General features: G+C 28.9%; 2 protein-coding genes across 3 annotated transcripts; one reads left to right on the forward strand and one right to left on the reverse strand.

Moving 5' to 3' along the window:
* Positions 1–27,193, forward strand: LOC129961734 (uncharacterized). Of its 2 annotated transcripts, XM_056075285.1 has the most exons (7): positions 1–89; positions 15,684–15,733; positions 18,469–18,527; positions 19,527–19,631; positions 24,948–24,980; positions 25,137–25,175; positions 27,007–27,193. In XM_056075285.1, exons 3-7 carry the CDS (start codon positions 18,516–18,518, stop codon positions 27,070–27,072), a joined length of 255 nt encoding a protein of 84 aa, XP_055931260.1. In that variant the 5' UTR covers positions 1–89; positions 15,684–15,733; positions 18,469–18,515; the 3' UTR covers positions 27,073–27,193. The 2 variants fall into 2 exon arrangements, with proteins under 2 accessions (XP_055931260.1, XP_055931259.1); XM_056075284.1 differs by lacking the exons at positions 1–89; positions 15,684–15,733 and adding an exon at positions 15,982–16,165.
* LOC129962266 (homeobox protein orthopedia-like) lies at positions 1,407–9,558 on the reverse strand. Its single transcript, XM_056076011.1, has 4 exons — positions 9,523–9,558; positions 7,953–8,240; positions 5,089–5,215; positions 1,407–1,525 (listed from the first exon to the last, which is right to left on the reverse strand). Exons 1-3 carry the CDS (start codon positions 9,556–9,558, stop codon positions 5,120–5,122), a joined length of 420 nt encoding a protein of 139 aa, XP_055931986.1. The 3' UTR covers positions 1,407–1,525; positions 5,089–5,119.
* Positions 27,194–27,267: the final 74 nt, after the last annotated feature.

A 27,267-nucleotide genomic window follows, 5' to 3' on the forward strand; every position in this document is an offset into this window, starting at 1 on the left:
TGCGTTGGAAACAGTCACTTATGAATGAACGAATGTGAGAGAGAAGAGAGTGCAGAGGCAAGCGACGAGACGGAGCGGGGTTCCCATCGGTACGCTGGGTGATCTCATTTCTTTAGTAGTACATGTAAAATATATTTTCATCGGCATCTTGCATTGGGTAAAAAAATGCGTTTCATACCGAAATTTTTTGTATACGAAATTTTTTGTAAGAACTTTGTGCATGTGGATAAACATAAATTTCAAGTAATGCTGAAAAATGTATCGGCATTCTCTTTTTTAGCACTTTCAGAAAACTTATTTTGACCGATAAGCCATTTGCTCACCAGTACGAACTTGTGACTTATGAAGCCAGTTTAGATAATTATTAAATTAAAATGAATTTTCTAATTATCTCGTGCAATTAAATCAACTAGTAAGAATCATTCCGGATGTTTTTAATTAAATAAAGGATTACACAGAACTTAAAGATAAATCAATGTCATCGAAAATCATATTTCGTTTTGATTAAATTAATTTTCGTAGGTTTTTTTGTACAATTGTTAATTTGAGTAATTTTTTTTGTATAATTTTTTCCTAGTGATTAATAAATGAAAAAATAAATATTCTTATAAATACTTTTTATAGTTAGAGAATGAATCATTTACATTATATATTAAAGAAATAAATAATTTCAGTAAAAAAAGCACCTTAAAAACTATTTTAATCTATCATATTTTTTTTAAAAATAAATTCTAAAGAATTATCAGATATCAAGAAGTGACTTTTATCTCTTTTGTAATAAAAATGGATTATTCATTGGATTGAGGCTGTAGGTTTCCAGTTTTTTTAAACGTTTCATTTAATCTGTCCGGATAGATTTTTAAAATCTTCTTAACAATAAACATTCATGATTTCATAATTAAATCTCTTTTCATGCTTAAAATTTTAATTTTTCTAATAACTATTGTAGTATTTAGTCTGGAAATCTTTCCTAATGCAACTGGAAATAATAATCTCTAATTATATTAAAAAAATTTAAAAAATTCTTAACTTCTGTTTTTGAGAAACTTTTTTGTTATCATTTTTACAATCTAAATCTTAGTAAACAAAAAAAGAAATCATAACTTGTAGTTTAGAATCTTTTCCTGTTTCGACTGCAAAAGGGAAATAAAACAACAAACAAAAGAAAAGCAGGTACCGAAATGGAAACCCCGTCGCGAATCAGACAACTGCTTCTCTTGCTTCACCTGAAGACCGACATGGATGCGGTGTGTTCTAGCGCTTTGCGCCTCAGCGAGGCGATGCTGGTGCCGCGCCACACGTCGTTCGTCTCTGCCGGTCCGACGGCGCAGGCGAGTGGCTGCGGCGGCGACGAGGACCCGGAGGATCCGCCGGGCGGGGTGGCCGAGACGGGTGCGAGTCCCGCCGGAGGAACGGAGTTGAGGCTCCCGTACGGCGACTGGTACATAGAGGAGCAGGCGCTCGTCGTTATGGAGGGTAATGAGTTGGTGGGGACCAGCTGAGACGACACCTGCACAGCCATATACTTGAAATGAATGAACGGGGAATTAGAATCTCTCAGCAAATCGAAGCTCTGAGTGCCAGACACGAGGCAATTCCCCTCAGGTGGGAGGGCAAAAATTAAAAAAAAAACCACTTGATTAATTTAATTTGTCTTAAGGGAAGCATATTGGATGGCATACGAAATTTGCAAAGATTGGGGAAAAAGAAAGAATATGTATAAAAACAAGTAGAAGGGGAAAATTTCATTAGAAAATTTATCGGCAATTTCACTTTTGTCGCATAACAATCGTTCTTATTTAAGCTGAAGCTCCCGATATTTTTATATTCAAATGAATTAAGAAATTTGATACTGAACCGGCTAACCCTTGCAAATTTTTCAAATTTCCATGAATCTGTAGGTATCACCAATAAAGTTACACATTTTGTGAATTTTAATTCTTATACTGAAATGAATGTTCAAATAATTCCCAGCCTTTCGGGAAAAGAATGAACCTTGAAAGGACGATAAGAGTAAAGGGTTAAAGTATATGCTATTAAATATTTATTTAAATTACTTTTTTTTCTTCTCCTTGGAAACGCATCTTATCGGATGCTTTGATTTGCAAAAAATGTTTCGCTGCTATAACGCACCATCTCTGGAAACTACAAATGTCGTTTAAGAAATCGTTGTTACATTTACATTTATTAATTAGGGTACACAAAAAGATGGGGGATCTGGCTCCTCCCATCGATGACGGGACGTACTTCCTTCTGGGAGGGTTATATCGTGGCTGGTGTTGGCCCTTAGGACTCAACCACAGTTCCCGCCAGTGTTGCTGTTGTGGCGGTCCGGTCATTCAGTTTTCGTTATCCACGTGTGTGCCTTCGGAGGATCGGAGAGTCAGTGATATGACTTACACCTATCAATTCACGAAAGTCTTGACTGAAATCTTATATTAAAGAGGTTTTACGAAAGTAACTTTTTCAACTATTAATGAATAACAGGGCTCGTCTTTCATACCTTTAGAAAAGATTTTCCATAAAATGTCTGCACATTAAGAATTTTAATTCTTTGCTCCTAGCTGTTTGAGATCATTGTTGTTGCCTCTCACTTTTACCATCATCGTCTGTTCTTATACCAAGTAAATGACTTAGAATTGGTTTAACCGTGCATTAAGGTGCAGCATAGTTCATTTAAGGATAGCCTAAGAAGAGCGGTGCGATTGCCCCACAATACCACCAGTCTGTGAAAACTAAACGGTCAGCATGTGCTTATCGTATCTTCCCGTACACATAGATCATTGAATTCTGAGCGTGTACATATAATTTTGTCAATTAATTATTGCTTATGTAACTTTATATATATTAAGTATTAAAGGATTGGATTTTTCAAATTATTATTATATCTAAATTATTACAAAGCATCGTTGACTGTTATTATCTGTCGCCTGATGAGGCAGACTATATTTTATTTCCTTTGCAATTCTCAATGACGCCACATTTGTTTTATGACGTTTCAGTGTTAGTAGATTTAACGCTTATTGGATTGAAATCTGCCATCAGAAAGCCGATAACTTCTCAATGAACAGATAAATAAATAAAAATATCAGAAATTATACTGTTCTTCTGGAAAGAAATGTTGTAGTAATTTCGTTCTTCTTGTAAAGAAATCAATTTGGGGTATTTAAATTTTAATTGAATAAGATTATTATTCGTAAGGAATAATATCATTTCTTTGCGCTTAATGTTCAATTTCCTTTAGGAAACACGATAAAGAAGTCATTAGAATGATATTGAGAGTTCAATGAATTTTTTTATGCATCATTACTTTTTATAGAATTCTTTTGAATTTTTTCATTACTTTGATATAATCCATTCGCCCAATATTGGTAATCTGTTCTAGCTTGCAAGAAAAAAAGGGTGCACGCGCACATGCAACATGATTCATATTCATTTCTTATTTTTTTCAGAATTAGCTTCAGACTAAGGTTAATTTAATTTCCTTGTGCTTCTTGATCACTTAATAGGCCTCAATAGGAAACAAATTACTGATAACCACCTGAGAGAAACTGCTCAAATTCATCTGGCATTCAAAGCGTCTTATTGATTTGGAAAAAACAAAACAAACTGTAATTCATAAAATGCACTTTATAATAACGAATCATGATGAAAAACGTTTCTCGCTTAAAGAATACATATATAAATTGAACATAATTAAAGTGATGCTGTACTTCATAAATAAATAACACTAAACTAGTCTAAACTACGAATCCTTGAACAGAACTTTGTTAGTTGAAATTGATTTTTAATTATTATTAATAAGTTTCGCAGAACATTTACAGAGTGAATGCGTGCAGGGTTCATGAGTTCAATACTGGCTCAGTTACACTAAAAGATATTTTTATGAAAAGAATTAAATTTATTTTTATATAATTCAGTTAAGTTATAGAGTCTGCAATCACTACAACCAAGATTTAATAATATGATCATTCACTGTTTTTGCAAGTACTCTGTAAAAGTAAAAAAAAAAAAAAAAAAAAAAAAACTTTTCTTTTATGTTAGCAATTTAAACTTCGATATAAATAAATTTAATAATAAATTGACTAATAACTACAAAGAGCAGCTTTTTCTTAAACTGCCGATGTTCTCACCATGCATTTAATTTTAGCTGCTCACATCTCTATATTTTTGAGTTACATTTAGGTGAAAAATAAATCAAACTGTGAGATAATTTCCCTTTACGAAACACTGCATTAAATTTGTAGTAAAAAACTATGAAAGTAAGTCTTTGCTTGATGAACAAGATTTAGGAGAGCACGCTACAGCTAAATGCTTTCAAAGAGTTTTTACTTTTAAAATCAATAAGAAAATATATGGATTTTCTTGCCTAAAATTAATATCGAATTAGTATGATTTTACATTTCGATTCCTGAAGTTTTTTTTTGGTGTTAATTAAACTCTTGAAACTCTTTAAAAGCGGAGAATATGAATAAGAAAATTTTAAAACACAAAACCATTATTAGATTTGCATTCTAAAATTTTACGTGATACATTTTAGTGCTCAAAGATGATTTCAATTAGTGGGAGATGCCATTTAATAAACAATGACTTATAACAAAATTAAGACTTAATGATAAGTAAATACAAGTTACAAGACGTATTATAAGAGTATTCGTTTTTGTTATTAGATTTTCCGATAGTTGAGTTAACTTTACTTTGATTTAATTTTCAACTTTACTTTGATAACAATATTTTAAAGAATTAAAAATTTTTCTTCTAATTAAATCTAAGATTAAAGGAAAATCAATTATATTGCGACGCTATTTACGTGTATCCATATAAAATAAATAAAAAAGCATTTTTTGTGAAAATACAATATGAACCCCGCCGAATCAGTTTTTATACGAGGGCTCATTCTTCTCTTAGACACAGTCCCGTTGTGTCAGGTGACGGAGTGCCACCGATTCAGTATCACAATCAAGAAGAATCTTTTTTTAGTGTCAACAGTAAGAACAGGTGAAACGAGAAAGAGTATTTTTACATGGAAAGCAATGACAGAGTAGAGAAAGGGTGGCCCGAGCAGGCCGAAGTGAAGAGGGAATGTACCTTCTGGCATAAGTTCCTGGCTTTCTTCTGTTTAGAAACTCCCGTCCTGCCATCGATCGGTCCACATACCCGCTGTAGTGCCATTCCCACCGCCGAAATGGTTGTAGTTGGATAGGTAATTGGGAGTCTGCAACGATATAGACACAAGTCCAGACATTACGCAACATATATGCAGCCTTCGGGCACAAGCATATAGAGAAATATACATAACAGGCCTTAACAACTACTAAAGAAAACCCTTCCTGGTGGGAGGGAAAACACACAACAGGAGGCTTCGGTGAAAGGAAATCGTTTCAGTTTTTAGCTTTAGAAATTGAACGTTTTGAATCAGTGGTCGTGAAATAAATCCACTCCAGTTGTCCTAATGCAGTGTTTCGCAAAGTTCATTAATAGGCGAATTGGTGTAGAGTTTTACCGAGAGATATTTTAGTATGCAAGTATTAAGTTTTCCATCAATTGTTTTAAGAATACGTCTGGGAAGAAATTTGAATTATATACTTAATTAAAGAATTTTATAGATACCGATTCTTATGGTAAACAATTAAAAAAATAGTTTTTCGCATACTAATATTCTTTACAAATAATCGTTCTCTCGTATTTAGTTCTTCTGTTTCTCAGTCAAGAAAAATAAAATTCTAATAGTAAAAGCAATAAAGTTTCTTTGGAAAGGAAAAAAATCATTCGTTTATAAATTAATTGTTCATAAAAATCACCCTAATTTTTAATACTATGTTAAGTATTAACTTATATGATACCGATCCGTTTTGTCATTTATCTATAAAGCTCTATATAGATAATCATTCATTAAATGCGTAAATGAATGGCAATTTTAATTTTATTAGAAAGATTTTTTTTTGTTGTACTTAAAAATAATGCTTTTATAATTCCAGCATATTTTTTTTTTTTTTTTTTACATTTAGCTATAAAGCTCCATATAGATAATCATTCATTAAACGCGTAAATGAATGTCAACATTAATTTTATTAGAAAGATTCTTTTATTGTACTTAAAAATAATTCTTTTATAATTCCAGTATATTTTTTTTACTATTTGACGCATAAGTATTTAAAGCAAACTCATTTATTTAATAAGAATTTTAGAAAGATAAATTAAATGCACAACCGTTGGTAAGTAATATAAATTACCAGATTATATAAAAACAAAATTTCGAATACTTTATAATGAAATTAATGTATCGTATCATGAAATCAAATCAAGCATTATTCATAACTCAGTTTTTTTTTGTGTACATCACATGACCTCTTTAAATTGATTTGTAAAAAATTTCATTCATAGCATACAATATAAGAGATGCAGAAAGGAGAAATCCAGCCAACAGCACTTTCATAAATAATAACAGAAATAGTAATAAAAATTTGAAAATCAATATTGTTTCCAATTTGAAACAAATCAAAAACTTCTTATAAAACCAAAAAATTTCTTTCAAAAATGAATCTTTATAAAATGCATTTGTAAAGACCTTGATATTTAAAAAGAGGACATTTCAGTCACAGACATAAAGACTCTTCTTTAACAATATCTATTGTAAACAAGCAGTGCTCCTTCAGCATTAAGACTGTTTCATTCACTTGAAAATTCTAAGAGAATCTGATTTCTGTGCATCATTTTTTTAGCAAAAGGGAAATTTACGTATGAATTACTTGACCACAAGGAAAATCTTCGTGCCCGCCGATTTGCCAAGGCGAGTTTTCTCTTCAAAAAGTATTTGTCTCAATGAACTCAAAAGGATGAATTTATGAATTTCTACTTCATTTCATGTACTTAATTGGAGTTGAAGAGTAAAGCTTCGTGCTTAAGAAACGAACTATAATAGTCTCGATCGGTATGTCAGCACGCAGTCTCTTATCTTTGGAGTTTCATTTGCTGTATAAGTTTACTCGCAAGAAAGTCTTCATTTTGACTATAGAAACTTTGTATTTTTAACTGCAAAAGCCTGAGAGCAAAGTCTTTACTTGAAAGACTTTACGGAGAAAGAAATACCTATTAAATTACCTATTAAAATGATCATCATAATAGGAATTAATAACATAGGAATAAAAACGTAACGGGAATTAGATGATTCATGCTATTGACGGATTCAGAGAAAATTTAGATATTGCAGCAATAATACATGTTTTTTTCTTTATGTAATTCTGCTCCAATTAAGTATTCGAAATGCTTCGATAAAACGAATATATGATCTCTTCGTATAAGGATGAAATCCATCTACAGAAACAATGCTGAGCTGTACTAAAAAAATATCGAATATTCATTTAAAGCTTGTGTACCGGAGAGAAGAGTTGGATCATAAGTAATCAAATGATCACCTCAAAATGACGTTGAATAACAGTAAGCAGACTCTTCAGTAAAAAGTTTTAATTAAAAATTTCCCACAAAAAACTGCTTTACAAAGTTCTTTTAAAATGTCAAGGGATTTTTTAAAAAAAGAAATATCTTCAGTTGAAATAGTAAAAGAGATTATTACAAAGAAGCTTGATGTTCAAATTACACCGGTTCACTGAAAAAATAATATTGAAGCATAACCAAATAGGAAGTATCTAAAATTCAACCGACAGGAAATCGAAAATTTTTTTGGATTCGTTATATCCATAATTTACTGGTTCATTAGGTAAATAAAAGATAAAACAAAGGACTTATAAAATATTTTTACATGAAAATCTAATTTCCTCGAGAAGAGAAAACTGCAAATCTAAAGTAGCAGCAAAATACTAAATATCCTTTAAAATAACGTCAAAATAGGGGAGAAAAAACTATCAAGTATTCATTGCTGCATGACAAAAGAGAGAGAAAATATTTTATTAAAAGAATCGCCCCCTTTTGTCGAAAAGGGGTGTGCGTAATACCTGATTCATGCCTCCCATGGCTGCCGCGGCCGCTGCTGCGCTGTGCTGTGACAGGGACTGTGCGAGTGCAGGTTGCCTCGACAAGGAAGGTCCCAGGGGAAGACCCGGTGATCCCATCTGGGACATGGGCCACCGCGTGTCGGCCGTGGTCGCGAAGGAACAGAATCCCTCGCCCATGGATCCGAAAGGTGGCAGGGAGTGAGAGGGGAGGAGGGCGCCTGGATTGCGGAAAACGTTGGTCGTTTTCTTGCGTTTTTTCCACTTCGCACGACGATTTTGGAACCAAACCTGTAAAGAAAGCAGTAACATTTATAAATAAGTGTACGTCTAAATGTTCGGAAACATCCGTTTAAACAAGAGATTGGTTGTCATGTATCCCCTCGGAAGTGAATGATTTCCATTTTAGGTTGTTCAGCTATAATTTATTGTATTCATGATTTAATGATGTTGCTATATTTTGTGCTTATAAGTCAGCTTTCATTAAAAGAAAAATTATTATTAATAACCGATTTTTATAGATTTAAACTGCATTTAAACGCTTGTAAAGTAGTTGAAGTGCATTTAATGAACCTCAATTTGCTGATAAGAGTCAGTTACTTTAAATAAAAATAAAGGTGAATGTGTGTGGGATTGGAACTTTAACTGTTAGACCACTTGATATAGAACTACAAACTTGGCAATATATACTTTAGAGGATGGAATGTGTGCCCTATAATGATTTTTTAATTAACTAAAAATTGAGAGAAATTTTGACATTTTTTTGCTAAAAAATACGAAAATATTATACAAATATGAGTTTTACATCATCTTAAAATTCAAGAAATTGTCTTTCCAAGGATACAAATTTTTAGCATATAAATTAAGTTTCTTTTTTTTATTCTATTGTTTAAAAAAATATTTTAAGCATATTTCCAGTGATTTCTTTCATAGAAAGTAAAAATAAAATTTTTAATGCACAAGCACGTTACCATTGACGGGAAAAATTAGTTTTTATCAACTTGAGTCATCATGTTGATGAAAGCTCAGATTAAAAGTTTAAGTTAACTCTTACTGGAAAATAAAACTAGAAAAGTATCATTTTCAATAGATGCCTGTAAGAAATAAAATAAACAGTAAACATGACATTTTCTGAAAAGATGAGCACAACCGAAAAGTTTCTGTAAATTTTAAAAATATTTGTATTATTTATTCAGTCATTCTGTGATATGTAAGGTAAAAATAATTTATATATATATATATATATATATAAGATGTCCTCACTTTTCAGATCCCAAAACTTAATTTTGTAAACAGTTATTATTATAGTACATACGAAAAATGATCTAAATGAAGTAGAGAATACAATTTTATGCAGTTGGAATCAATAAATGTTCTTTGAATTTTAAATTTTTTTACAGACCCTCAGTCCTATGAGTCATATTTAGTAAAATATTTCTGAGACGCTAACATTTTAAATAAGTGTGTTAAAATTCAGCTTTTAACACACTCATTAAAAACTGAATGAATCATGAAAATATGAATTTAGATCATTCCATCGACAGTCTCAAAGAAGTGATAAGTCAATTATCACCTGAAGTTTCCCCAATGCTGAGTAGCCCAAAATCATGATATTGCTGATCGTCTTAAAATAGTGATATTGAAAATTTCATAACTCGGCCAGATTTGATCGCAGAAGATAAAAGCGTTTTTTTTTTTTTTTTTTTTTTTTTTTTTTTAAATTTAAAAGTTGGTGTGTCAAGAACATTTTACTAAATATCATTCCTTATAGCCAAAAGACTGTTTAAAAGGCAGACAGTATAAATTTTTTTATAAGTACATTTATTGACAGAAACAAAAATAAATATTATCATTTACATCATTTAAATCCTTTTGAAAATAAGGATTGAATTTTATGATAAGTCGGACATTTTTATTGGATAACGTTTTGAGATATTGCATAAATTATAAGCTTTAAACCGGCTACTCCGACCCTCTTGAAGGCACACGGAAAAATCTGAATGACCGGACCACCGCAACGGCAACACTAGTGAGAAACTGCGGTTGAGTCCTAGGGGCCCTCACCGGCTACGGTACAACCCTTCCCGTCATTGATGGGAGGAGCCGACCCCCAGCTTTTTCTGTACTCACTCACCAATCACCATGCCTGAAGCTTCTCATATTCAATTACGAGATGCCCCCCCCCTCCAGTGGGAGGCATAAATTATAAAAGTTTTTTGTAGTACACATAGGACTTCAATGCTGAATGATACTGTTTTCCCTTACCCAGATTTTTTAAAACCCATGTTTCAGCAAAATTGTTTTTGTACTAATAAAAGTTCAATTCTTCCTCTTTAAATTTTAGGGGAAGTGACAAAAAATTAGAGTGATATATACTACAATGGGCAGAGTGGATTAAGACTTCTATAACAGAGTAAATTAAATGTGACTATCGGAATTTGAGGTTTCAAAATATTTTGCTGACAAGCAATTAAGATACCAAGGTACAGAAATTTCTAATCGAAAATGTTAGAGAGCATCACTCCTGGCGAGCTAGGTGGTCGCCAAGTTGGCTGGTCAATAATAAGGATAGTGTTTGCTTTGACTAGATTAACCTGTTGAAAACCTATTAACCTATTTGGAGTGGTTGATATTTACTTGTTGAAAATAAAACACAAATGAAATATATTTAATTTGTAAAATAATATTATATGCATGGAATTTTTTTTATTCTCGTTGAACTATAACATCTAAAATGTATTTACATAAAAGAGCATGCGTTTTATTCCATTAACGAGTAACAGAATTTGGTGCTCTGAAATGTATTTATTGATAATCGTGCTAATTTTGTTTCAGTACATAATTTTTAGATTTTAACTTAATTTATGATATCTAGGCTTAATTAACTATACAATGAAATTTGGGAAATGTTTCGGATATATCAATTAATGATATCTAGGCTTTTATGGTGGTTCATAGAAATGAAATCTATAGTGCAAGCACAGAGAAATTTCAGAAGAATTTACCAAAAAGATCCTCCATCGAAAAACAGCATCTTGCGGTGGAAAAAGAATTTTCTAGAAATTGGAAGTATCGAAGATAAGAAACGTTCCAGACGTCCTTGCACAAGTGATTTTGATGTTGAGCGTGTCAGAGAGACATTTTTACACAATCCTAGAATATCTGTGAGATCAGCGGCAACAGAATTGGATATGCCAATTTCGACGGTGTACAAGGTTATTAAGAAAAAATTAAGACTGCATGCATACAAAGTTCAAATTGTTCAAGTTTTGGAACCGAACGATAGACCTAGGAGGATGGCCTTTGCAACAGATATGCTAAGGAGGATAGAAGATGCTGCTGATTTTCTGAAGAGCATAATGTTCTCCGATGAAGCATCCTTTCATGTTTCTGGCATTGTCAATCTGCGCAAATGGCTCTGTGGATGCCGACATGCTTGTCGCTACCTGGCGTGAAATTGACTACCGACTTGATATTCTCCGTGCGACGAAGGGGGCACACGTGGAAGTTCATTGACAAGGGTCATGAAACTTTTTGAGTCTATTTAACCATTTATGTTATTAATTTAAATCTATCTTTATTATTTTATGAGTTATTAAACATCAAAATGGGTCCGGGACTTTATAAACACCCTGTATATATGTCCTTAAAAAGATTTCTCTCAACATAAAATGTGCTAACATATAAATGTGCAATAACGTGCTCATAAGAACATAGTCCAACAAATGTATGAAGTACTTGTGATATATCCCATGCATCATATGTTGTTGTGTTGTGCTGTGACTTGTGGCACTTTACAAGGCCGCTGAAAATATCATATGATATAATAAAATGTTATTATTGTTAATCAAATTCATAAATTAACACCAAAAAGCTGGAATTGCATCATGCATCACGATAAAGGAATTTCATTACTTGCACGAAACCAAAATTATAACACATAACAAAGAAAATGTTTCTGTTAAGAAAGACGGAATGATAGAACTACTTAACATTTCTAGGTAAACATTTAAACATTGGTTTACAATCTGACTTTTAAGCATCATGAGGTAATATTACATACAGCATTATACAAAACTTATAAAAGTTATAAAACGTTACTTAGTTTAAAACGATTCTCTGAAAATGACTGAAATGTCATGGACATTTTCTAGATATTTTAATCCTATTCATTTAAAGCATCAGAAAGCCTGAATATAAAAAGCGTAAATATTATAATCAAACAAATAAATTGGATTAGGAAGCAATATTTATAGCTTCCACCATTTTTCTCAGAAAGGTTATTCAAATCTCAGGCTGTATACAAATTCGATTTTTAGCAGAATAGATGTGAAGTTTCTATTATTTTCACTGACTTTTTCAAAACAACAGCGCAATTGCATGACAATCAATGGCATAAATTCCCAAACAACACAAACATTCCGTATAAATATTTATACTGACAATGAAATAACTGACAATAAACATCCCAATCGAATTTCAACACTTTTTTGCGAATAACAAAATTAAATATTATTCTGTAAGAGCGAAAGCCTTTCAGTTATCTTTTTTCGTAAGGTTACTATATGATTTACAACTTAAAAAATTCTCAAATCATCGAAAATACAGAATTCTTTATGGCTTTCAGTCACATATATAAAATATCAGTCAGAAAGCGTTTAAATCAACCAGTTAATGATGTGCAAGGCAAGTTCGTTCGGGTATTTCTGTGAAAATTTAAAATTATTGCATGATCTGGAGGGAAAAAATTTCTCGAACAACATGCAACCTGGTGTAACATAAGAAAAGGGAGCATTACTTTCTCAAAATATAACTCACTTTTCATAATGTCAACGACAGAACATAATCTTCCACTCAGAAAGTTCTCAAGCCATCAAAACAAACAAAAATTTGTTTCTATCACATAAATGAAAAGCAGGTTAAACTATCATAATCGGCCTTCAATATATTTCTCGGATGAAATAGATCTGTCTTTAATAGAATGGCTTCTGAAGGGAATATGATGTTGCAGCAAATAGAGGCACCTGTGTAAATCTCCGTGTAATTGTTCCATTGCATATCATATTTTGTTTTGTATACATTTCTTTTCAGTTTCCGGAAAGGCAGAAATTTTCTGGATTTGTTTTACTAAAGCGTATGAAATTAAAAATGGATCCATATTCTTTTAGTAAACATGTGTATAGTTTCCACATTTTTAATGAGACAATGTTCATTGTTTTACAAAAGTTTTCTAAATTTTCGAATCATATTTATATAGAATGGAAGAAATGTCTGATCTTAAACAATAAATTCACCAAAAAAATACGTTTTTAAGAGTTTATGTCCGTTCTTATCATCATAATGAGAAATTAATAATTGTTCAAAAGTTTCTTAAAATTTGATATGTATAAATGGAAAATCAAAAAAAAAAAAAAATTCCTAAACTTAATATTAGAAAAGTATACATCACCATAAATATATCAGTAAAGTTACTGGATTGCCTTTATTAATGATTACAGTGCCGTTGTAGTTACAGATGACATATTACCATTTGAATTTAACCAAAATCTCCATTTATTTAAAATTTTTCGAAACCTTTCCAGCAACTGATCTTCAAGAAATTATTTATTTTTATATCAATTTTACTACAATTGGGCATAGATTTTTCGGAATAAAAGAATAATATATGTTAATTTTAGCAAACCCTGTTCAAATCGTTATTAGAAATACTTATATATGTAGAGAATAAGCGAAATAATATTATATTAATAATGAAATTTTAAAACTTCCAACTTTATTCATGGTATATTCTGTTGCATTCGTTTAAATGCAACTTTTCATTGAATCCGCCCTTTTTAAAATAATGTTATAATATTGGGAAATAAAAACTTATTGCAAAATTATTTTTACCTAAGAAACAGAACCAAGCATACTTTTTAATGTTTAATCATCGCTAAAAGCTAACCCTTATGATATCAACATGAAATAAATATATTTTGTTTATTTTATATTTAGTCTTAATTTCAGAATTTATTTCAATAAATTTCTGCTAAAATGCAACTTGTATACAAAATTTGATTCTCATTTTTACATTATTATTCTATTAGAATTGTGTGGGATAATATTAAATGTAAAAATAATTAATACACTAAATACATATTTTTTTTCAAAATTAGAGCTTGAGAGGATCGCACTTCTACAGTTTATTTCGTCTTTCAAATTAAAATTTCGTTAAATCGTTACCAAGAAATTTTGAAGATTTTTCTTATGATCGGAATTACTAATTCGTTATAATTCTATGCGACTTTTAAAACTGACATATAAGTAGATATTATTTTTATTGATCTAACAATATTACAATAACTCTTTTGTCAAGAATGACATATATAATACTTGGATTGAATTATAGGACGTCTGTAACTAATGTATTATTGTGACACTTTTAGATATCAAAGAAAAAAAATGAAGGCCCAAAATTAAATTTTTTAAGAATATTTAAAAATGTTTTGCAAAACTACTATTATTACCCATGATTTCCGATATACAATACGTCACCCAATTATGAAATAAAAATTTTAATTCTTATGTCAATAGGCAAGATATACGGACGACTTATTAATATAGTTTAGAAATATTTCTGATTCGTATTGCTAGAAAATCAAATTTCTAATAATAGAATTTTATTAGAAATATAATAGACACTTAATTTTAAGGCATTGTGATAATTTGTATTGTTACCTTTACTTTATATATCTTATTCTTTCTGTAAAAAATTGCAAAAATTTTTGCATACTTTACGGAAAATTAGAAAGAAAACTTTTTTATATATACTGATCTCTTTTAAAAGCTCTTTCTTTTAAATATGGCAAATAGGAGTGCATTTAAAATAACTTTATTTAAATTATTTCAATTGGCGACCCAAAGAGTTTTCAAATTTAAACTTCTTCATAAGTTCTAAATTCCCTAATTTATGATTCTTTAGACACACAGCAAAATAAAAGAAATTAAAAAACACACACAAAAATGAAGTTTTTCAGTGAAAACTGTTGAATAATATTTTCGCTCTGCTAATGCATATATTTATATATATTTTTTTTTAATCTTTAAAAATAAAGACCTAAAATATAACAGAAATTAAAATTTCTTGATTTTTAATAATTCTCTAATCGTGCATAAAAATAATAAATTATTATTAAGTTTTTATTCTTATAACAATTTCCTTTTTGTGAATGCTCTAAAAATGTAGATTTTTTTACAAAATATGCTTATATAACTTTAAAAAATAATTTTAAAGAAATCTGATAAAAATCATTTATTTAACAGAGGAATTTTATTGATTTCATTAAATTGTTTCAAAACTGTTTCTACGCTTTTCTTAAGTATTTGGTTGCAAATAAAAAAAATAGCAAACTTCAAATTTAGCAAAGCGAAGAAATTAAAAAGAAAAGCACCATTAATTTGTCACATTCTGCATATCATTACATAAATGTATAGCATCTGCATAAATGTATTATATAAAATTCATAATTTTTCTATCTTTAAAAAACATAATGAATTGTTTTAAAATTCTAAATATTGAAACTTGTTTTTGGTAATGATAATACCTCTATTGACTGTAACAGTTAAGTAATAATGCAAACGAAATGAACTCTGTTGTAAAAATTCTATTAAATTAATTCTCCTTAATGATAATTTATATCAAATGTTTTTAATTTAAAATCGCCGTCGAATGATTTGCCAACACTTTTTTTCTAGTAAGAACTAATCGTCTGAAAACGTGCTTTGGAATCTGTAGCGTCTCTACGGTAAGCGATTTCTTGCAACTCAATGAACCATACAATAAAATAGAATAATCCCTTGCCTGCTTACACATATTGAATTTTCAAATGCATAACGCAAAACAACCTTGAAAAAATGTATTTCTATCTTAGAAAATCTCAAGTACTTTCTTAGTGGTAGAATTAATTAAATCAATCAATCGAAATTTTGAAGGTCTGTGAATGCTTATATAAAGTCGTTTTCTCTTTTTTTGCTCTTGTTACTGAAACTCCGATAACCATAGTGTATTTGCTATTTGTTAATTTCCTTCGCTGAAAAAATGAACCCTTTTAGCTTCCAAGTTTTCAGTGGACTATTTGTACTTTTTGTTTGTGTTTATTCAGAGAAATCTCCTGAAGCTCAACTCGTTACGATGACAAAAAGTGAATTGGAGGAAATAGTGCATTGTCTTTCAGAATGTGAGTAATTCTTTAAATAATTTCTTTGGCATTCCTTTTTATGAAGATTTTTTAGCTAATTTTCCATCATCAGGTGCACATTATTTTACTAATAAAAGAATTCTTGAAATTTGAGTTAAATAAAATTCTTCAATGGCTAGTTTGATACAAAATATAGTATATATTTTAAAATATATATGCCCATCGGAAAATTTACTATAAATCTGTGATGCATTTAAAAAAATTGAGTTTATTTACTGGAAACCTCTTATGATGGTTGCATATTTACTTACATAACTTTAATAGATTGCAGCATTTATTCCTATCTTAGTGAAATCAAACACAGACAACTATTTTTAGTGTATATTAAACAAACCATATTTTTTCCGTAAATTCCTATTTTTATTTTTTACAAAAATAAAACCAAAATTCAATTTATTTACGCTAAAATTATTTATTCAGCCTGTGAAAATAACAGAGGAACTCATAAGCAGTAACATATTTTAAACTAAACAAATAAACAATAGTCTTTTTTTTTTTTTTTTTTACAAAATAAGCTGCTTTTTGAATTTTTCTTCTTCATCAAAGAACATATTAGATGTTTTTAAATGAAACCAGCATGAGAGTTAGATGTCTCGCGTAGCTATAATATGGGCACATTTCGTGCTCTTAATTTAATACCTAAAAGAGCTACTCTCGACCTGCCATAGTATCTGGGATAAGCTGAATGATCCGCATTATCACGCTACACTTTGGCGGGATCTTATCGGTTATCGCCAGCCACCGTACAGTTTCTCTCGCAGGAGATATGTCTCATTTTCTAGCATAGTGAGGAAAAACTGGCATGAATTTTAGAATTTTTATTATGGCCTAAAGTTTAATGCCGATCTAAGTGTACTACAAAATGGTGAGAAACTCTAATATTTATTTTTCACAATTGTTCTAAAACTTTTTTTCTACTATTTTTATATCTCATATACGAAGCATTTAAAAAATTTAAAGTAAATGAAAGCATAAAAAAAGATTGAAAGAATGAATTAATCTCTGCGTTTCAGATCAACCCTGAACACGAACTGTTATGCGGTCTTTATTCCAAATTTGTATATTTCTATCAAATTTTGGATGAAATCCTCAAAGGAAATCTTCCTATCCGGTTGTCCTATTATAAGTTATGATTATAAAATAATTATAAAACGCAGGAAGCTAGCTGTATAAAGTTTGGTGCATGTATTTAGTATCTAAAGTGTAGATATGAATCGAATTTGGAACCACATCCATTAAAGAGTTGACATCCATGCCTGCTTTTATTGTACAAATTGGATCATCATATTTATTTGATCGCTTTAAAATCTCTCTCTCTCTCTCTCTCTTTTTTCTCTCCATTTTGAGAATACATAACCTGCAATATTTCTGTCTATGTTTATTGTTTTTTTTTGTTTATGTGATTTCCTTTATATTATATTTTTGTTTCAAACGTGAGGCTCCTAAAATGAATCTATCACCTTAATAGTACCTATTGGGTACCTTGTAGTACATATAAGACTCTCTCTCTCAATTCTTATTGATTGAATACGTCCACTAAATAAGTTTGGCATTTCAAATTGGTATGCTACATTGGTGCCGAAATCCAATATATATATATCGTTCTTTCTTTAATAAAATTGTCTCCTTTTTCTCCCTAATTTATTTTTTTACCTTATACCTCGTGTGTCTTATAGAATTCAAATTAATTATTGGTTGAAACAACTGTAATGAGTTTTACATTTTTCTTATAATAGAATATTTTATATTATACTGCGGCATTTCATGAAATATTAATGAAGAAAAAAGAAGAAGAAATGTGGAGGTACTTAATTTGTTAAATTAATAGGTAAAAAATAAAACATACCAAATAAAATGTGATATAGTGCTTTGAAAATATCTGTATATTTATTTTTTAAGTATTAATTTTCTAAAAATTAAGTAATAATTAAATTTTAGTAACTACTTGTTTATTTATTTTTTAAGCATTAATTTTTGCCAGTTTTTAATCTGAATTTAATAGTATCATATTTTAATATCATTAATTTTAATTGACGCAATGCTTTTATTAAAATGGTTCTAATATCTTTACGCTGAGATATTTCTTCATTACTCTTCTTTCTAAAAATATACAATGGATTCTATGCATAAGTTTTAAAAGAAATCGCAGAATCATGTACTTGAAACTATATATTTAAATAAATCTCAACAATTAAATTCGCAGTTGTCTTCAACCGTTAAGCATTTCAATGTTTTATTTCACACTGAAATATATGTTAATAACTATTTCTTTCTCATTTTAGCAAAAAATCAACGTTTGTGCGACAGGTTTCAGATTTGCAACACGCTTATGCCAGAACAGGTAATAAATTACCCATTTCAAAAATCTCATTTTCAATATTTTTATGTAAATATAAATTTACAACATTTTTGTTAAGTTAAGATAAAAATTATTAATTTTTTACTAAATCCATTTCGTTTTTCTTGTCTATCAATATATTTTATTTAGAACAAAAAATAAAAATTATTTTCATAATTATTCAGTATTTATACAATGCACATTATAATAAAAATTAGACAATAAAAAACTGGTCTTATAATGATTACTATAAAATGCTTCCAAATGTAAAAAAAAAAACTGATGTTGCTATCAAAAAATATCACTCAAGATTACATAAAATTCAAACAGTTGAATCTCAATCAATTACCGAAACTGAAAAATATAAAGACAAAGATATTTGGATTTATAAACTAATGGGACTAATATCATTTACGAAGTTATTTTGGTTTTAGTAGGCGTATTTCAATTTATTTATTATCTGTTTCGTGAACATACACATTGTATACGGAATCTATTTTTTACAATACACTTGCAAAAACAATTTTTGAGAATGCTTTACTACCTTACACTTTCGTTCAAAATTAGGCACAAATTGTTTATTTTAAGCTTGCTTGCTTAAAACAGGCAACTGAAATCAAATCCAGATAATTAAGGATTACTAGAATGCATCACCTAAAAAAATTATTTTTTTAAATAAATATTTACATTCATTTTAATATTTAAAACAGATTTTATATACAATCAATTTTGATTGTCAGGAATTGAGAATAGTTGTAGTATTAAGTAATTAACACGCATACAAAGTAAATTTCCTTATATATATTATGTGATTATAAATTTTATATTCATTTGAAATTTCATCCATATTTATTTTTGATTAGAAATATGATACGAGAATTTCTTATTAAAGAATTTTTAATAGGAATAAATACCAGCCTGTTGTTAAATCTGTCTTGAAAAAAGAAGATAAAAATTTAAGAAATTTATTTTATTAATTGTCAAATTCCATCCTTCCTTTAGGTAAAAATGGCTCTTTTCAAATGTGAAAGAATAATTGACCCAAGTGGAAAGAGAAGATGTAACGAAAAGGAAAAACTATATTCCTCTCGAGAGGTATTTTCAAAGGTAATGATTTTATATAATTTTTAATGCTGAATTTTACATTCCAAATTAGATTAAAATTTATTATTAAATGAAAAGATTTCATTTTAAACAATTTTTAATTCCCTGAATTGTAATGACTGCTGCATCAATATTAATTCTTAAACAAAAATTTTCTTCAAGAGTTTTCTGAATTGAATTATAATAAACTATTCAAATGTTTTACCACCTGATGCCAATCCTTCAATTATTACCATGTGAGAACATGATGTTGTTTTGGTTTGAAGATTTTGAGGCCCCAAAACGCAAAGGCAGAAAATTGGCACTTGAGGCATTATTTTTTCGCTTTTAGGGTTATTAGAAAGTGATAAAGAATAAGCGTAATGATAAAGTATTGTCACATTTGGTGATTTATCAAAAACAAAAAATTACAACTTGGCGTGAATGTCCGCCATGTATTCGATTCTCTGTCAGGTCAGAAAGTCAAAATTGTGCCAATCTCCAAACTCTCGCCAAAAAATTACCATCCTGGATGGATACCAGAAATGATAACAAAAGGCTTTTAGCGATAGTATTAAAAAATTGTTACGATTACATTTGGTGAGAAATCGCTCCAAATATTTCAATTTTGGCGACTGTACATTAATGTTAAGCCTAGTTGCAGTCGTTAGGACTTTCCTACGGAAATTGATATACTACGGAATATTTCAGACAGTCATATCTTCCAACAAATAGTCAATTTTTTTAATGATTTCACATCTGTACAGTTTTCACTTCATTTTAATAATATTTTTAATTCAATTTGATACACTATCTGAAATAGTCTTTTTAAATGCTATGGTGTCATCCATCAAAATATTGAATTGCGTGTTTTTACCAATCATTAACTCAGTTGTAGGATATTCACACTCGCTTTCTTTCATAATCTATACATTTTTTCAATCTGCAATAAACTAACTCATTTAATTTATGTGTTTTAATCGGATTTCTGTCGGAGTGATACCACGGGACTTAAAAAAAAACAAAGTTCTCACATGAAAACTTAAAATTTGTGATAGAAGATTTCATTTTATATATTCATAAACATCCCATATTTCACACAGATACTTAATAAAATTTACATTTAAAATTTAGGTCATCATTCGACCTAAAAAGCATACATTCACTGATACTTTATTAGTTCTAGTACATTCTTTTCATCTAAATAACTGGAGAACCTTCTTGAACATTATTTAATCCTATATCAAAATATGGTAAACTCTGAGCAAATGGAAGGAGGAAAAAAAGCATATCTTACCAAAACTTTTTGAGAAATTCAACAAAATAAAAGAAATCATTGTTCTCCGCATCGAAACAGGAAAATTATGAGATACATAAATTATAAAATGAAAATCTAAGAACCGACTTCATTATTTACATTTAGCACCTGGAACAACATGGTAGAGGATGTCTTTTATAGCTTAATCAAAATGGAATAAAGTTTCAATAAAAAGAATTTATCTTAAAACTTTCTGTATTTCAATAATAACCATTTGCTACAATATGTTATCTTCCTGCCTGAATTATAGCTTTGTTAAAAAGTGTTATTTATCATAACAAACACATCATTTGAATATTGCTAAAAGATTTTATTAAAAATGCTGTTTCTGTAATTATTGCTTATAAATTTATTCATATTTTATTTTAAGCGGCTAAATATTTCCAATAAAAAACTGCGAAGAATTTAATTTAAATGTTCATTGAAATAATAGCATAATCACAAAACATTTTTGGAATCGTCTTAGATGTACAGCAAAAAATTCCTATTTGTCGATATTTGAAATAAAAATTTATCTGAACATGATAAATTACCCCAAAGGAAAATTAATTTTTTTCTCAATTTTTGTTTTGTTTTGTTTTAATATTTGAAAAAAAAATGCTTTGAAAATCCAACTTTTAACTCATAAAAAAGGGCATTTTTTTTTTTTTTTTTTTTTTTTTTTTGTTATCCTCAGTATCATTATTGAGAGGCAATTTTATTTTTTCAAAACTCGAAAGGAATAAGTAAATAATTATATCTACTTAATTTAGGCTATTTAATATAAACACTTGTTATTTATTAAAAAGTTGCGTTAAATTGTTAATAAAACAGTTAATGATAAGCAACAGTATCAAAAAATTTGGCAAAATGATATTATTTAGTTTACAGGTTGATAAAAGTACAAAAAGGTGATGAATTACAGGAAGAACAAATAAAACGAACAAATGTTTTTTACACGAGGACAGCTGCAGGAAACGATATAAAAGAAAAGTGGGGGGAGGGGAGAAGAAAAGAAAGAAGGAGAGGTGGAAAAAGTTTCGCTGTACTTAATTAAGCGCTGCGGCGCCATCTACTGGAAAGCATAATAGTTAAGGGAGGTATTGGTAAAGTTGGTTTGAAAATCCATTGAAAGAATCGTTAACGATAGAAATCCCAGTTCTTGAGGGTACAAAAGTTCATTATAAAATTAATTTAAACTTGATCAAAGTTGCCATAATTTGAACTGGAATAATTTATCACAATTCAATTAAAAAATTTGTCGAGGAAAGTTTTTGTTCAAGAGTTAGTTTTGGTGCAGTCATACTATCAAAAGGATGAAACATTATTAAGCTATTTTCATCTAATAAAATTAAGTATTAGACTTACACAAAATTAATGAAGCGGTAGAATTTTCGAATCATTAAAACATTTTTCTCGGTTTGGCAAACATTCATAAAGAACGAAAAAAAAAATATTTTATGTGTCTCTCTTTTTTGTCGAGTTATTATTATTTTGTATTGAGTATTCAATACAAATTTAGATATATTAATTCACTGAGTAATTCTAGAATTGAATTTTATAAAATTCATAAATTAAGTAATTCTAGAATGAAAATTTTAAAAAATCATAAATTGCATTCATCTTTTCTTTTTTTTTTTTCGAGTTTTAAACTTAGTAACTATTTATTATGTAAAAAATAAAAATAATAACTAACTTTTTAAAAGTAATTACTGAAGTAAATTTCGTTTTTAGCATTCACAATCGGATTCCTTTTAGTTCAATAACAAAATTCAAAAACGCTTTTATACATTATGATTTTTTTTCTATAGATGTACGACAATCAAAGGGGTAAAAATCGAATTTTGAAAATAACTTTACATTTTGAAATTATAATCCAGAAAACTAGGCTGACCTTCACTTCCTTTACCGTAGAATTTATTCAGTGTGAAGTGGAATTTTGCAAAGCTGAAATATCTACAAAGTTTTGCTTTTAAAAAAAACCCGTCTACATAGCTACTGGAGAATATCTAAAACTAGTAAAGAATATTAATTATTGTGAAAAACCGACATTTTGCAGATGCCGATATTCTTTGATAAATGTCAGCTTTCTCCCATTCCTTTGGTGCAAGACTGAAATATTTGTTAATAATTACTAATATGTTTATAAACAAATACATGGATACATTAATAATAATATATATTAATTATTGAAATATATTTATAATATTGCATCGGCAAATGTAGTCAGCAATCAGCACGTATTAATGATGATTTTCGAATAAAACTGTTTTTCTTCCTTGAAGACACAGCTGTAACGTTTTAAACAATATTTTGCTATTAAAAATATATTATGATGTATATCAAAATATCTGAAAGCTCGAGCAGTAGTATATGTTAATAAAGAGTTGAAAGCAATAATAAAGATCCTTAAAAATTATGTGATTAGTGTTATATAAGCTTATTTATTACAAAATAATTTAATTGTTATGTTTGCCTAATTAGTTATGTCTTCTCGGTTTGGCTATCTCCAGAGCTTATCTGGGTTTGTTAACATATGCCGGCAATAGTTCTGAATGTATAAAATATTCAAAAGTCAAATATTCGGTTTTTCACTAGACTATTTGGAATTTTCGACACTGATTGAAGATAAAAGACATTCTCTAGTTTCAGTCTTTCCCTGTAACAAATATACTTATTACGCAATTTTAAAACTTTATATACTGTACAATTTTAATTGGGTTTACTAGTAAACAATAAATGCTCAAATTAATGCTAACTGAAACACGACACATCCAATATATAAACGTAGGTTACAAAAATATTAATATTTTGATTAGAACATAAGTCATGGTTATGTTTAACAGTACTGAAAGTATTTTAAAATCAAATTCAATCGTTATCATTAAACTTTCTACTAAAGCAGACATTTGTAGATTTTGGATTAGCAGTGTTTTAACAAAGTTAAGAAGATAGTTGATTAATTATGTTATTATTTTTTGAAGTATCATTTAAAGTTCGTCAACATTTGCTCTACCGTGTGATTCTTGCCGATTTTTAGGCTATTAATGTTTGGAATGCAATTAACAGCAAATTTGAGTTTTAGATCCTTTTAAAAAGCGAATTAAATCAAAATGTTACACAGAAGTAATTAAAGTCACGAAATTACATAGATTTAATGTTTTGTGTTTTTGAGCTATCACTTTTTACATGCTTATGAAAATACTGTTTGTTATACCAGCATACCTACTGACAGACAGCCAATCCACTGACAGATATGATCTTTAATTTGATTAGAATCTACGTTTTAAATATAAATCTATGTACTAAATTTTATTTCACTAGTTCTTTTCCATTTGTTGTTGTCATGTTAACTTATATTTGGACAGTCAGCGAGATATACTTTGAAAGGATTTCGTTCAAAATTTGAACACGATAACTACAAACCTGGTATTGCGTCCCAATTAATTTATCGTGTTCACAGACGACAAACATAATTCCAAATAGCCTAAGCTTTCAAATATTATGCATAATAGAGTGAGAATGATTCTCATGGTTTTACATTGAAATATCTTTCCTTTCGTTTAGTTCCTTTCAGAATTTAATAAATATAAATCAGTATGAATAAAATTAATTAAAAAGTTTTGATTTCCATTTATATTCGTCTATATATAAGTAAATAAACAATTTTAGTTGAAGTCATTTATTCTTTTATGCTTAATAATTGCTACAGTGTTTGCCTATTTTTAAAGAAGTTTTTATATTTTATTTCATGGAGCAGAATAACGGTACACTGTATTAAAGCTGTTTCAAATTTTATTTGCCATACTTTGTCTATATAAAGAGAAAAAATACACAATATATAAAAATAAAAGAAGACATTGTCAGCTGAAATAGGCAGCAGTGTTTACAACACTTACTGTAGTAAATGTATATTTAAAATCTCCCATATATACTTATATAAAATCAACCTTAAAATGTACGAATTTTGTTGAAAAGTTAAAATGCTTATTCGAAAATATTATTTAAATTCTTATTTTGAAATTTTTATTAATCTTTTCCAGATATTTGATTGCATCAGCCAAAATGCCTTTAAGGTGAGTTGTTTTTATATAGAACGCCAATTAAATAGCTAATTCCTATTTAATACTTTATATTTAATATCATCAACATGCTTTGTCATAATCTCTTTAATATTCAGAATACCATCTTGATTTGCAGCTTAATTATCATTCTTTTTCTTCTCTTTTTAGTTTACCGCAGAGGAAAGTAGGAAAATGGTGGAGTTTGAGGTAAGTGACATGAAAATGATACTTGAATTCTCATTAAATTTTAATTCCAGCAAAATCATTCTAGATAATTGTAAAATATGGACTCACATAATTATACGTACAAGCGTATATTAACGACCTATTATGCCTGTAAGATTTTGCTTGTTTTAATTGGCCTTCGTGAATCTCGAACATTTTGTTTGTAGATTTCACTGAAAAAATAAACTCTCTGACTTAATCCATTTTAATTATGCGTACGTTAAGAATCAGTTTTTATGTATTCTATTACTATCGTAATTTCTCTTAATAAATTTATTTATAATTTTCAAAAAATAAGTCTTTTCATAATCTATTCCTATTATTAAGAATTATATAGGTATATGTTTTTGTGTTACGTTTTTAATAAGGTTCAGACAAATTTCTAAATTTGTCATCAATAAATAATTTTACAGTTCACAAAAAAAATCCTACAGCTTTTAAAGATAGCTATATTTTTAGATCCTATTTTGAAGCAACACAAGAGGTATTTTGGGACAGACCATGTAATTTTAAACTGTGGTCAAGTCACAAAGATGGTGCCTGAACAGCTGCAATCGTCTCTAAACTTAGACCTCACACCATAGGCAAAGAATTTGGACTTTAAAATAGAATAGCGTATTTAAAATAGAAAAAAAGAGCTCATACTGTGGTTCCTCACACTTGGTCCATATTTTCGTGATTAAATATAGCATCATATAGTATATTCTAGAAATGGCACCTTATTTTAGACATTTGTATTGAATTTAAGTCAACAGTAGCGATAAACTGCTTTTAGTAATGCGTTTAAAACGAAATTCTCGTATAACAATACCCTTCTCTCTGCTATTTAAAGTCAAAATATAAATAAATATTACTTTTAATTTAAACATGTCAAAATATTAAAAACTTATCTTTTTGCATCATTTTTCAAAAAAAAAATGCGTCAATGGAAGAGGACTTTCGTTGGTTAAATTTAACTTTGCATCATGTTTACATGAACTACTGGTTTATTTTAGAACATCTTTAGTGCACTTAAGTTAACAACAACATCAGTACGTATTCAGTAATATGTAGCGGTTACACAACTCTACTACTTTCTCTTTTGACGAAACAGGTGGCATTACCTTATTAACATGAATGTATATTGCCTATGATCCTTCTTGAGGGTCATTATTAGATTGTATTCTAAGTGAGTGTCGTGTATTTTCGTGTTTGTGTTTGTTTTGTGAAATGTGGAACTTAGAAAATAATTAAATAACTGCTCCTGGAACTTGTCTGTTATTTTCACTGCCTCATAATGAAGTTATGAAGAGTCTCATCCCTTTCACATGTTTTTAAAAGGCATTTCTCATATTAAATATAACCTTTCGTTATATGAAGTCATAATAAAAATAAATAATGTCAACATTGAAATGAATCACAAAAATATATCATCATTTTTGCAACATTTTTCAAAAAGTCGTACTGTAATGTAATAAGGAAAAAAAGAAGCAGAAGATAATTTTTCTTTTGTTTTCCCTGAATTCTTATGCAAATAATAAAGCAAGTTTAATTTTGAAACCCTTTTATTTTCTTTTTTAATGTGGCAAAATTTCCATTTGAAATAACCAATTTTTTTTTTAAATAATAGTAGAAATCCAAGTCGATTTAATCATTAAGATATAATTTCTGTATTTTAATATGAAATAAATATTTCAAAATTCTTACACTCTTTAATAACAATAGAATTTTTCCTAATTTTTTTCCCATTTTAAAATGTTTTATTGTCACAAATGTAATAATTTTTTATAAATTTGTTGATGAAGATTATTGAAATGGTTCTTTTTTTTTTCAGACATGTGCCAGAAATCTTTACGTCGGAAACTGCAAACTACTGGCTAGAGAGAAAAAGGGAAATTAAAACCTTATGAAAACATTTTAAAATGAATATGCGTTGTCATTATTTCAATATTTGAAATAATTCAATCGCTCAAGTTTATTTGTTGAAAATATTGATGATTTTTTTGAAAAAAATTATTCATTTCAACTTTCATACTCCAAGAATGAGTATTTATATTGTTTGAATTCTTTGATTGAAATAAATAAACACACCAGA

The sequence above is a fragment of the Argiope bruennichi genome, chromosome 2 (assembly GCF_947563725.1).
Source record: "Argiope bruennichi chromosome 2, qqArgBrue1.1, whole genome shotgun sequence".
NCBI classification, from domain to species: Eukaryota; Metazoa; Arthropoda; class Arachnida; order Araneae; family Araneidae; genus Argiope; species Argiope bruennichi.